The 12,987-nt window shown below is 40.8% G+C and overlaps 2 protein-coding genes across 5 annotated transcripts in view; one reads left to right on the plus strand and one right to left on the minus strand.

Annotated features, from left to right (window-relative positions):
• LOC134815355 (eukaryotic translation initiation factor 2 subunit 3, Y-linked-like) overlaps window positions 1–12,987 on the plus strand; it is a 71,320-nt gene that overhangs the window by 26,676 nt on the left and 31,657 nt on the right. The window contains exon 1 of one of the 4 annotated variants that reach the window (XM_063823889.1): window positions 4,295–4,298. The exons of the other annotated variants lie outside the window; for them this stretch is intronic. The gene's annotated coding sequence lies outside the window, so the exon portion shown is untranslated. Of the gene's footprint in view, window positions 1–4,294; window positions 4,299–12,987 lie in introns of those variants that run through there. 4 annotated transcript variants of the gene reach the window in all.
• LOC134815415 (ras-related protein Ral-B-like) lies at window positions 1,798–12,870 on the minus strand. Its single transcript, XM_063823953.1, has 6 exons — window positions 12,765–12,870; window positions 12,473–12,614; window positions 6,034–6,131; window positions 5,515–5,605; window positions 4,539–4,609; window positions 1,798–3,966 (listed from the first exon to the last, which is right to left on the minus strand). The coding sequence occupies exons 1-6, from the start codon at window positions 12,864–12,866 to the stop codon at window positions 3,889–3,891; spliced, it is 582 nt and encodes a 193-aa protein (XP_063680023.1). The 5' UTR covers window positions 12,867–12,870; the 3' UTR covers window positions 1,798–3,888.

Genomic DNA, 12,987 nt, shown 5'->3' on the forward strand with positions numbered 1-12,987 from the left:
AACCCAGGATGCACGACATGAAGAATTCGTTATAACTTTGTATGAAACGCATTAATACTGTACCTACTTGTTCGAGGATTCCGTCACGAAAATTTGAAAATTCGATTTTTGGGGGCCACACCCATTCAACATTGAATTGCTTATACTGGTGTTTGTGAACATGTTAGATACTCTGTTGTAACATATTGCAATAGGTCATTTAAACCGGAATATACTAATATAATCTGAAAAGATGGTGCGAAACGGATTTAAAATGACGAAGTTATCAAGCAATTTGTTTATCTCGTTAGCAAAATTGATTGGGTACTCAATGATTACCCAACTACGACACCGTAATTGGGCTCTCTACACGATTCCCATAATGCGGATCTAGCCTCAACCCAATCACCTGATCACACGTAATGAACAAACTCGTTTTGCTTCATATCTCGGTCATCTGAGAAGCTAGAACTCTCATTTTTTCAGGACAAACGTAATTTAAGGGGCCAAACACCAATCAATACAATTTGGCTCGATCGGACTATCCAAACTATCAAATAAATGCGAAAATGAACCTTCATTTGAAATAAATGAACACGAATATTTTTCGATTTGACAAATAACTCGAACCAGTGGTGGTAGTAAGTCATACCAGAAAGAATTATTTCAATTGGGCACTCAGTGACTGAGCTATTAGGGCCAACGTATGGGTACTGACTTTTGGCCCCCCCCCCCCCCCCTGTATATTTAAGTATCATTTTCTGTCATTAGACTAGGCGATATATTTTCAAGCATACTTTACCAGTCCTTATCTTACTCGAGTACTTTTCTGGGATGTTTAGATTAAACACTGCTGAGTATTTAAAGTTTTATCTTAAAAGTGGTGTTATTAAACTTCAATTTATTATATCGGGTCTCAATAAGAGGTCTTGACTGCCTAGGCATCAAACCTTGGCAATCGGTAAACTTCCTCTGGCCCGGGATCAGCTGACCCTAGGGACCAGAGGGTAAAGACGTAGAGACTGAATGTATCTACAAAAGTGGTTGTTCTTACAAGAGACAGGGCTTGCAATGCAAGGGAAGAAAAATGGGAGAAACAATCACAAAGTGCATATTATTTATATATAATTTATTCTTATTATTATTTATTATTATAATTATTTACTGTATACGTACTTTTCTATAGTAAAGATTCTGCATAAACCTAAAATGAATTTACTCTCCGTAAGTATGTCTAAAAATTTCATTGAAAACAAACTGAACGAAGTTTTACTGCTCAGAACCTATCTGGGGTAGTGGGTTAACATACCATGTTACCTACATGAGTCATGACACTGAATGAAACTTTTGGGAAGCTTTTAATTAATTCTGTGTGGTGAATTTAATTAAATAGTCGGTTTAGATGGCCGGGCCGGGGTTTAATTTTATAGTTAACTTAAGGCAGAAATTTATAATTTATTCACAGCAACGAACGAACAGTAGGGGTCTATAATTAGAGATTATTATAATTATTATTATTATCCTATGAACATACTAAGATCTGTTTAATTTAGTTTGCAAAAGTTGTGTAACAATAATGAATTCGTTGTAAGCGTTTGGGCTGGAGGTAGCAGTGTGAGAGATGTTAAAATATACGGGCCCATTATATCGCAGTTTACTGCATTTTTATTCAGTCGCCACGACACCACGTTTTATACATACAGTTCAAGCGACCAAAAGTTTTGAATTTTTGAAGCTTCCTAATTTCGATGACATGGCCAAGAAACAAGTTCTGTGATACTGGAGAGATACGATGTTACACGCTAGAGAAACAGTAAATTGACATCAACTTTAAATAAAACTTTTGTTAAAATTTATAAAAATATACAGTAAAGAGTAATTCCAAAAGTGCAGACAGATATCCAAGAAACCGAAGGCCTTCAACCAATAATTGGAAACAAGAATTCTCTTGTAGGAACGTTAAAATGTTTCTTAACATTCCACTGGGATATGAATTGACATAATTTCTAACAATAGAAGTAGAGCCGGTGATATGAAAATTGTTCTTCAGAGCAAAAATTTCACTTTCAATAAAACTGAGAAAGGTATATAAATGTACACACCTGCGGCACAACGGTTATTATAGCATTAAAATCGAGCTCTGCACTTCAATCTTACTCTGACCAAATTGTATTCGTACCCCAAACCCTAATTATAACTTCATAAAACAGAAACAGCTATATACCCATTGCTTTTCGTTTTGTTAAAACGTACAAAACTTTATTTTAATAAACCTAACATATCATTTAACGGGCACAGACACAGGTTAACGAAACTTCAACTGGATAATATAACATATCTTAACAACCTGGCCACCGTGCAATGCACGTGCACGCACTCGAGCGCACACGCGCATTCGCGAGCCATCTATTACATTCATCATCTCCAGTTAATTACAAATTATAATAAACCTTATACAAATAATATTGCCTAAATTTTTGCATCGTACTGTTATAATAGAATAAACGGATCTAGGCCGCAGTAATTTATAAGAACCACATTGTTACACATTTAAAATGAGATACACAACCTATATATCCAAACTATATATGTTGCTAAAACGGTGCAGCTTATATTTCACGGGTATACAACCTAACATAGAACTGCATTTTAGCATACGGTTTGGATGTTCGGTTAACTTGAGCAATAACTTAACTTACTTATTAAGTTATTAAGCTGATACAACTGAAATAACTTCCTATATCCTAGGCTGCTTTATAGCCCTACATAGATTATCATCCATTGTAACCTAAGTAAAGCTCAGCATCAAATATATATTATCATATCGAGACTCTTCTTCTTCGAACTACCAATTGCTTAATTACATATAATAATATAGTGTTGTTATCACCACTCAATATTACAAAACTGCCTACTAACCCTGGTTGTTTTTCATATGGAGATCACGTGCCATCACGTCACGTGCTATCACGACACGTGCTATCACGACACGTGCTATCACGTCACGTGCTATCACGACACGTGCTATCACGACACGTGGTATCACGACACGTGGTATCACGTCACGTGGTATCACGACACGTGGTATCACGACACGTGGTATCACGACACGTGCTATCACGACACGTGGTATCACGACACGTGCGATCACGTCACGTGCTATCACGTCACGTGCTATCACGTCACGTGCTATCACGTCACGTGCTATCACGTCACGTGCTATCACGACACGTGGTATCACGACACGTGGTATCACGACACGTGGTATCACGTCACGTGATATCACGACACGTGCTATCACGTGCATCATCGTGCGATAGAAACTGTAAATAGAGACTGTGGCGTAAAAGTCAAGCTATAAAATTTTGATCTCCAGAGTTGCTCATTTAATTTAATTAGCCAAAATTAGTTCAGTTAGAAATTTAGGAATAGGAAGAGTCATTCTGATAACTCAACTTAGAAAACATTTAATTACAGACATTGTAGGAATGTTAAAGTCTTCTGATTTTAAGGCAGTTATTAAAGTTATTGTAATAAATAAAAATTTGGCCATGAATACGAAACATGTGCCGCCACATTCCACAACATGTGCCGCCACATTCCACAATTTAGTTCCCCACCAAAGTAGAAGACGTCATAATGTGTTATGTGTGTAACTTTAAGGCCACTTTATTATAAAACCAATGGCTATATTCAACTAACAATAACTTATTCATATTGGTAAAAGTGAAGAAACCAACGATATTTTAAGCAAAAACAATGTCATTTATTTGGCGTATCAAGCTCTCTAGAGCTGAGCAGTTGGAGACACGATTGTGTGTCTGTGATTATCCTGCCTTCAAGTGCATCCCTTGCGCATGATTAATGGAGAGTGCCGCTACGCACAACACGTGATTGTAATCTAGAGAATTACATGACCCGACATTTGGTGTTCTTAGTCTGGGTCCTCTGTGGCGGAACTTTCTGTAACCTTTTATCCATGATAGCCTGAAATAATAAACCAGGTTATTATAACATACAACTTAGTTTATACAGTCAGAGGCCAGAGCATCTAGAACTTGCTATTGTTTGTAGGTATAATATTTATTTCGTATTTTAGTCGCCAACAGTAACAACTGAAATGAAAGATATCGTGCGAGCACTCAGCAAGTTGATTTAACTTATCGAATACAATGCCATATAATACTCATATAAGACAAGTAACATACAATAAAAACAAAATTGTATTTTATACCCACAATCAATTCATATTTAGTTCAAATATTTCAAGTCAAAATAACCATTTCACAGAAGTGGTTTTATTATAATAAAATAATTTGTGATATGTGTACAAGTGACAAATTAATAAATTAATTTACACTAAAAAATGTACAAAAAATACACAATTTTTACTTTGCAACACTGGTTCAGCAGGTTTGATATCATATAAGTTTAATATTGATAGACATCATATAATATTGATAGACATCATATAAGTTTAAGGTTTTCAACATTTTACGGATATGCCATTATATGGTTGATAGATTAAGAACTGACATGGCCGATGTCAGAGTACTTACCCCTATCAAGCTGACAAAAGCCTCCACAATGTTGTGTCCCACCCTGGCAGAGGTCTCGATGTATTTCAATCCTGAAGAGAGTTATAAGTTACTGTGATGAGTTCTATCTAATACATATGTATACCCCGAACTCGGCACTCACGTTTTAACATTTATTTATATAATTACATTTACGTAAAAATTGAAAACAGTATTGATTACATTATTAATTAGTAATAAGTCATAATGATGTTAATCTAATGACCTCCGTCATCAATTAAAACAGTAGCTCAAACAATAAACATATGGTTACAATGTAACCATATGTTTATTGTTTATGCATTAGAAATATGCACGATTTTCAAATTCAACATGGAATTATATTAACTGGGCGGCGCTCGGCATGTCACTCCGCCATATATGCATGCTTATAAACAGTAAAGACTGGGGTCCCCATGCCACTCCCCAGGTGGTATGGAATATGATATAATACGCCATCACGGATCGGGAAATTGAGCGGCCATCCACATAAAAGAAAAGCGGCCGCATTTCTTGTTTACATGTCAAGTTGAATTATTTAGTGATCAAATATTGCTTGATCATTTAGCATATGTTTAGTGACAGTAAAGTAGTTAAATAGCTTCTTTAGAAACTTTTGTAACAAACAGGACGATTAGGCTCGCTTGAGATTATCATGTTGTTTCAACAATACGATCATCTCAAATGTAAGGATTTGCAGGAAAATGGGGCTAGCAACAAGTGACAGGGCAGGAATATGTTAGTTTTTCACAAATGAAAGTTCATTATCGCTTGCAGACTAAATAAATGTGCAGATTACAGCACTGTATCATGGCAAGACAAGCTCATGCGGTGTTTTATCCCTTTTCCACAGAGATTCTTATAAAATCCCTAGTTGTCCTCGGAACCGGCACTATACATATCATTAAAATCTGCATGCACATTGTCTTAATCTGATTCGCTGCTTTAGCAGACTTACCGAGACTTTCTGAGAAAGAGCAGGCACTGTCGTAGGTAACTTTCCTCGTTTCACTAAGATCGTGTTTGTTTCCGACCAGGAGCACGCAGCTCTGCAAATGTTTCCAATATTAATTCTGGGCTTATTTTATTATTTTATGGGACCCCAATATTGGAATTCGTGAATGATGGGTATTTATTCTTAAATCAGTTGATAGAGCTATAATTCGAATGTTTGATTGGCAATTTGTGTTATATACTGAACCTCTTGCTGATAGTGATATTTTTAATTTGGAGGGCCCGGTACGTGGCCCTCGATCCTAATCTTAAGCGCAAGCATAGAAGTATAACATCCGTAACTGTTACAAATCTATTATATTCGCATTTTATGTAGTTAGACTATATAAATAAATTTAGACTTTTAGGGGTTTGGTAACTATACTAAACGACGCCTTATATCTTTATATGACGTCTTTTTGACGGATTTTATTTATATTAGAAACTATGGGACCAATCCTTAGTGGTAGTTTAAGTTACTCACTGATTCACTAATATTCCTCTCCACTTGTTGGTGTAGTTCCTTCAACATTTCGAAGCTCCCTTCGTCGGTGATTGAAAAAACAATCATAATACCGTCAGCTGAAATGATAAATATTTGTATCTTTAAACTTTTAAAAATATTATAAGTTAATCTAAGAAGTAAGAAGTCGTAAGATGACGCATTATCAACCAAGAATAGGATAATAACTGGATTCACACAGTCCCAAATGTTTTATGTATTAGTGTTTTTGTAGTCACACCACATCAGGTTATTACGGGCAAACGATTTCAATCCTAGTTGATCGAGCGGAGCACCAGAATTTGGGTTGGAATTTGAGTTTTAAATGATGTCACATGTGTGTGATTGATAAATCTGTGAACGATAAGTCCGTTTTCAGGATTGTGTTCATTTTCATCATTAGAATTAGATTCCAACTATTATACCCGCTACATTAATCACCCTGATCCAAACAGATCAGAATTCTTACGATGTAATTGGACAATAGAACTGTTTCTACGAAATGATAGAGAACAATAACAGGTCACTAACTATTATACTGTGGTCTATCTAATTTTGAGACACGAAAAACAACGTACAGATCTAAATATAATTTCCGCTTGAAAACGACTGATATCTTGATGACATCTTACAGGTTTAAAAAACCTTAACTTGTTGATATATATTTTGTATGGCAACGCAACGTGAGATTTTAATTGAAGCTGGTAAGGATAATTTGTGTGGAGTGCCAAGATTCCAAGAAAGTTCAAGATTCTACAGCCGAAGTAGTCCCTGCAAGCAGATAAAATTTCTCAAATCTTCCGCAGCAACTACTTTCTGCAAACATCTGCACAGAGCAATTAAAGTTCCCCGACGTGGAATACTTCCGTCGTATAATCCCGGACTTTTCTAATAAACTGTGTAAACGTAATAATATATCGTAGCATACAACCCTTGAGAAATCTAGCTTTGCATCCTGAAAGCCCAAACGAAGCATGGAAATCCACGCCTTCTCGTCACACGTCAAGAATCCCGATGTTTTAATTTTACACCGGTTGCCAATTTACCAGTTTACCAATTTGAGCAATTAATCAAAATGTGAGAAAAATAGGTCTGATAGACATCTTGAAAATGGTTGCGATGATGATGGTTCTTATTTTGGTTTGACATAACAGTAAATAAAAACAGACTGTTCCAGAAGTTTGGGGGGGGGTCCAACTACAAAAAATACGAATACGAATTTCAAATTTTAGGGGTGCGTTCGTATTTTTTCGTATTTTTTCGTATTTTTTACCAACATTTTTTACTCTAAAAATAAAGAAATATCCCAGAGAAATGGATCTATAAATCCATTGGTTTTCTCCGTTGTATCTTTGTATATTACACTGTATGACATCACAGAAGATAAATAAGATGCAGCAAAACTGGTGAACAAATGAAAATACAATACTACGATTACCTACTAATTAATAATTGGAGTTTAGCTGCTTGTCAATCTCAAGTAAGCGTATTTATGTCAAAATCACTGGGATATTATCACAATTCAGATATTATTATGTATTAATTGTGATTTATAAAGGTCTTTGAATGCTACATCACAGAATATTATTGCCAAATACGCATTACGCATACTTTTAAAGTCTGGTAAGTTGGGTTCCTAAAACGAAATTTAATCAGCTTCGGCTGAACCCATTATATATTATAATATATAGACTATATATGGCACATTCATATTAATATTCTATCAGATCTTTCCTTAGATAAACTTATTACACAAAGTAGTCATGGTTATAGTAACAGCTTAAATTCCTTAGGATTTAAATAGAGAAAAACTTCAAATTCTCTTAGTGATCTTCAAAACTTCTTTTGATAGATAAATCTTACAATCTACATCAGACTTCACCCAAACATGATAGTTCTGATGGGTAGAACAAAAGGAGTTAGTGGGTACACGGCAGACAGACGACCTGTCAGCCTTGCTGAATATATGCGATGTTGACATGAACAGAGCCTGCCCGCGGAACTTGACAGCTTGCTTGAATCTTTCTTGTCGAACCAGCCCTTGATACCAACAGATACACGTTTACAGTCTTTTCCAAGCGATTCGCATGGCCGAGAAAGTGACACCCTGGCGATACTGTAGCCTTTGATTCTCCTTTGGCGTGTATGACCTGCCATTGATGACCGACCGTCGTTCATGAACTTCTCAGCAGCAGTATCAACATGGTACCAACGGCCGTCGGTTGTGAGAACTCCAGTTGACTGGTTATAAATCTCCATTTCATCATCATCATCATTGGGGGCCTCAAGCTCAGCCTCTTCCCTGTCTTCATCATCAACTAGAGTGTAACAGTCGGGTTCAGTAGGTATATCGAGTTCGCACCCGGACAGCTTTGTGTGAGCACGAATCATATCCTTCCCCATGTCGATGCCTTCCCTGAGTGCTTTCCTAAGTTTCTTGAGGCTGGTGTCTCTGCCCTTGTACACCCGTGTTTGGTTGGGATTGGGAATCAGTGTCTTCCCCCGAGTGTGTGCAACGTCATTCGCCACAAGATGGCTGCCTTTCGCATCAAGCTCAAGGCACCGATTTTTCCTTGCTCTGGCGTCCTTTGTGGAAGCCAGTGCGAAGGAAAGCAAACAATTGTTCGCAAGAGTCGGAAACAAAATGCCAGGGAGCAATATCACAGTCCTTGTACTTAGTTGCACATTGGACTAGATAATGAACCATCCCTTCAAGGCCAGTTATAAGGTCCTGGAACGTTGGAGCCGTGATAAAGTGTTTACCTTTAGCCTTCCGCTTTTCGCAAACATGATCCCCTGAAGTGGAGGAGGAGGACTGATGAGGAAAAAGAAGAGGAGGAGGACTGAGTAAGACTGAGGAGGAAGGGGAGGAGGAGGAGAAGGAGGTGAAGGAGGAGGAGGAGGACTGAGAAGGAAGACGACCATGAGGAGGACGACCATGAGGACTGAGGAGGAGGAGGAGGAGTAAAAAGATGATGACTAAGGACGAGGAGGACTGATGACTGAAGACGAGAGCGAGGACGAGGAGGAGGACGACTGATAAGAAGGGGAAGGAGGAGGAGGAGGAGGACTGGGGAAGAACTGATGAGGAGGAGGTCTTAAGACGAGGAGGACTGAGGACGAGGAGGACTGAGAAGGAAGACGAGGACGAGGAGGACGACTATGAGGAGGACTGAGGACGAGGACTGAGGAGGGGGAGGAGAACTGGGGGGATGACTGAGGAGGAGAAGGACTGAGACGGACTGAGGAGGAGGAGGAGGAGTCAAAGGATGAGGACTAAGGACGAGGAGGACTGAAGACGAGAGCGAGGACGAGAAGGAGGCCGACTGATAAGGAGAAGGAGGAGGATGAGGAGGACTGGGGAAGGACTGATGAGGAGGAGGTCCGGGGGAGGACTGAGGAGGACGAGGACGAGGAGTAGGAGGAGGAGGAGGACTGAGGAGGAGAAGGAGGAGGGGGAGGAGACTGAGGAGGAGGACTGGGGGAGGACTGAGGAGGAGGAGGACTGAGGAAGGAGGAGGAGGACTGAGAAGGAAGACGAGGACGAGGAGGACGACTATGAGGAGGACTGAGGACGAGGACTGGGGAGGGGGAGGAGAACTGGGGGCATGACTGAGGAGGAGAAGTACTGAGGACAACTGAAGAGGAGGAGGAGGAGTAAAAGGATGAGGACTAAGGACGAGGAGGACTGAGGACTGAGGACGAGAGCGAGGACGAGGAGGAGGCCGACTGATAAGAAGGAGAAGGAGGAGGAGGACTGGGGAAGGACTGATGAGGAGGAGGTCTGGGGGAGGACTGAGGAGGAGGAGGATGACTGAGGAGTAGGAGGAGGACTGAGGAGGAGGAGGAGGACTGAGGAGGAGGAGGACTGAGGAGGAGGAGGACTGAGGAGGAGAAGGAAGAGGGGGAGGAGACTGAGGAGGAGAACTGGGGAGGACTGAGGAGAAGGAGGAGGACTGAGGAAGGAGGAGGAGGACTGAGGAGGAGGAGGAGGAGGACTGGGGGAGGACTGATGAGGAGGAGGACTGGGGGAGGACTGAGGAGGAGGAAGAGGACTGTGGAGGAGGACTCAGGAGGAGGACTCAATAGGAGGACTGAGGAGGAGGACTAAGGACGAGAACGAGGACAACTATGAAGAGGACTGAGGAGGAGGACTGATGAGGAGAAGGAAGAGGAGAAGGAGGAGGAGGAGGATGAGGAGGACGACTCAGGAGGAGGACGACGACTCAGGAGGACGACTCAGGAGGAAGAAGACTTAGGAGGAGGAGAAGGAGGAGGAGGAGGAGGACTGGGGAAGGACTGATGAGAAGGAGGTCTAAAGACGAGGAGGACGGAGGACGAGGAGGACTGAGAAGGAAGACGCGGACGAGGAGGACGACTATGAGGAGGACTGAGGACGAGGACTGAGGAGGGGAGGAGAACTGGGGGGATGACTGAGGAGGAGAAGGACTGAGGATGACTGAGGAGGAGGAGGAGGAGTAAAAGGATGAGGACTGAGGACGAGGAGGACTGAGGACGAGAGCGAGGACGAGGAGGAGGCCGACTGATAAGAAGGAGAAGGAGGAGGATGAGGAGGACTGGGGAAGGACTGATGAGGAGGAGGTCTGGGGGAGGACTGAGGAGGAGGAGGAGGAGGAGGATGAGGAGGAGGATGACTGAGGAGGAGGAGGATGACTGAGGAGGAGGAGGATGACTGATAAAGAGGAGGTCTGGGGGAGGACTGAGGAGGAGGAGTTCAGGAGTAGGAGGAGGAGGAGGACTGAGGAGGAGAAGGAGGAGGGGGAGGAGACTTAGGAGGAGGACTGGGGGAGGACTGAGGAGGAGGAAGACTGAGGAAGGAGGAGGAGGACTGAGGAGGAGGAGGAGGACTGGGGGAGGACTGAGGAGGAGGATGAGGACTGGGGAGGAGGAGGATGAGGAGGAGGACTCAGGAGGAGGAGGGGGAATACTTAAGAGGAGGAGAAGGAGGACTGGTGAGAAGGAGTTCAGGAGTAGGAGGAGGAGGACTGAGGAGGAGAAGGAGGAGGGGGAGGAGACTTAGGAGGAGGAGGAGGAGGAATACTTAAGAGGAGGAGAAGGAATACTTAGGAGGAGGAGAAGGAGGACTGATGAGAAGGAGGAGGAGGACTGAGGAGGAGGACTCAGAGGACTCAGGAGGAAGAAGACTTAGGAAGAGAAGAAGGAGGAGGAGGAAGACTCAGGAGGAAGAAGACTTAGGATGAGGAGGAGGAGGAGGACTCAAGCCAATGATAAGCATGTGTCACGATACAAATGTACTTTACTATACATTTAAGGTGCAGTGTACTATAGTGATATTATGGTATGTTTAAAGACCGGACCACAAAATATAACCCGGCACCTAGTGTTGTACTAATACATAATAACAAGTAACAGGGATAAAATCAATGAGCAGAAACAATCGATTTCACAAGAGGCGAAAGCACTCGGGTCTGGGAGTACATGATAACTCCAACTAGTAGTGAGCATACTAGCCCCTGCAGTGGAAAAACACATAAAACATACTAATGAAATGTCCAATTGGTTCGTTTTCTCATCACAAAATATATCATACGTATTATGTAGGGGTTCTGGTTGAATTATATCACTTCTGAGAGGTTTTAGAGATCGATTCTGTAAATTTCTCAATTTTGGCCTCATCAACCCTCATATCGGAAATCGGGTTGTACCCCCCCACCCCCCCCCCCCCCCCCCCGGCCCCCCCAGTTAAATGGACCAATTTCCAATAAAACATAAAATTGATCAGAATATATCCCAAATTTTAATTTAAAAAACGATAAAGAGGGAGCGACTTTCAAAATTTTGTGTGAGTTCATCGTTTTTGTTGTTGCACCCCCAGGTTTTATGTATGATACATGATGGTTTACATATTATTTTAATGTTTCTTCACTGCTAAGTTGAGCTTAGATCTGATTAATTACGAAGATGTGTGATCTTCTATTTATCAAAATGACGATTTGTAAAAAATACGAAAAAATACGAAAAAATACGAATACGAATTTGAAATTTTAGGGGTGCGTTCGTATTTTTTGTAGTTGGACCCCCCCCCCCCCCCCCCCCCCCCCCCCCCCCAAGTTTGTATTTAAATATGAATGAAAATCCAGTACACATAAATGACAGGACCCCCAGTTTTGGCAAAATTAGAGTGATCCCGGTCCCAGACAAATTCTGCTACCTGCTGTCTCAGTGATCTCATCCAAAGACCAGAGATCGATCAGTTGATTTCCAAATCGATGATCACGATCACAAAAAAGGCGGCTTTTTTAAAGTATGAACGATGAATGATTGACACAGCACAGAAGTACAGCTAGTAGTAATTGTATAATCCTTATTCCAATTTTAAATGAATAATATCCTTCAACTCCTAAAAGCACTGACTCTGATATTTGTGTGGTAAACTAACCTTGGCGGATCATGTTGTCCCTCATTCCCCAGTACTGGGAGAGTCCTGCCGTGTCCAGTATCTCTACTTTACACAATCTTCCTCGGACCTCTATTTCCTTGTGATCCTTGCTGTATTTCGTCGGAATGTATTCGTCCGAAAACTGTAAGATACTTGGGTTTAACCAACAAAAAACTATTACACAAATCACAATATGACACGACGTAAAATAACTTATCAAGTACTTCTACAGTAATGATCATAAAATATTACATCCAAAATATATGAGCAGTATATTAAATAACCAGTTCACCTCGTTAAGGGTCCATTTCTTTATGATGCATGTTTTGCCAACACTTGCTGCTCCTATCAGAATCACCTGATAGTCGTCCGATATATTGGCAGGACATGCCATGACTCCTACTAATGGAAGTAATTACAATTATATAATAATGTAATGTAACGTAGAACGTAATAAAACAATAACATTAATTTCTGAATTGTGATATATTTGAAACTAAATACATATAATGGTC

The sequence above is a fragment of the Bolinopsis microptera genome, chromosome 1, assembly GCF_026151205.1.
Source record: "Bolinopsis microptera isolate Bmic1 chromosome 1, MBARI_Bmic_1.0, whole genome shotgun sequence".
Lineage (NCBI taxonomy): Eukaryota > Metazoa > Ctenophora > Tentaculata > Lobata > Bolinopsidae > Bolinopsis > Bolinopsis microptera.

Bases quoted from the DNA above. Each gene is read 5' to 3' on its own strand.
- LOC134815415 (XM_063823953.1), bottom strand. From the start codon at position 12,866: ATGGCATGTCCTGCCAATATATCGGACGACTATCAGGTGATTCTGATA. The intron at 12,615-12,764 runs GTGAACTGGTTA...AGTATCTTACAG, and splicing joins AGAAATGGACCCTTAACGAG to TTTTCGGACGAATACATTCC. The intron at 3,967-4,538 runs GTAAGTACTCTG...TTATTATTTCAG, and splicing joins CTTTTGTCAGCTTGATAGGG to GCTATCATGGATAAAAGGTT.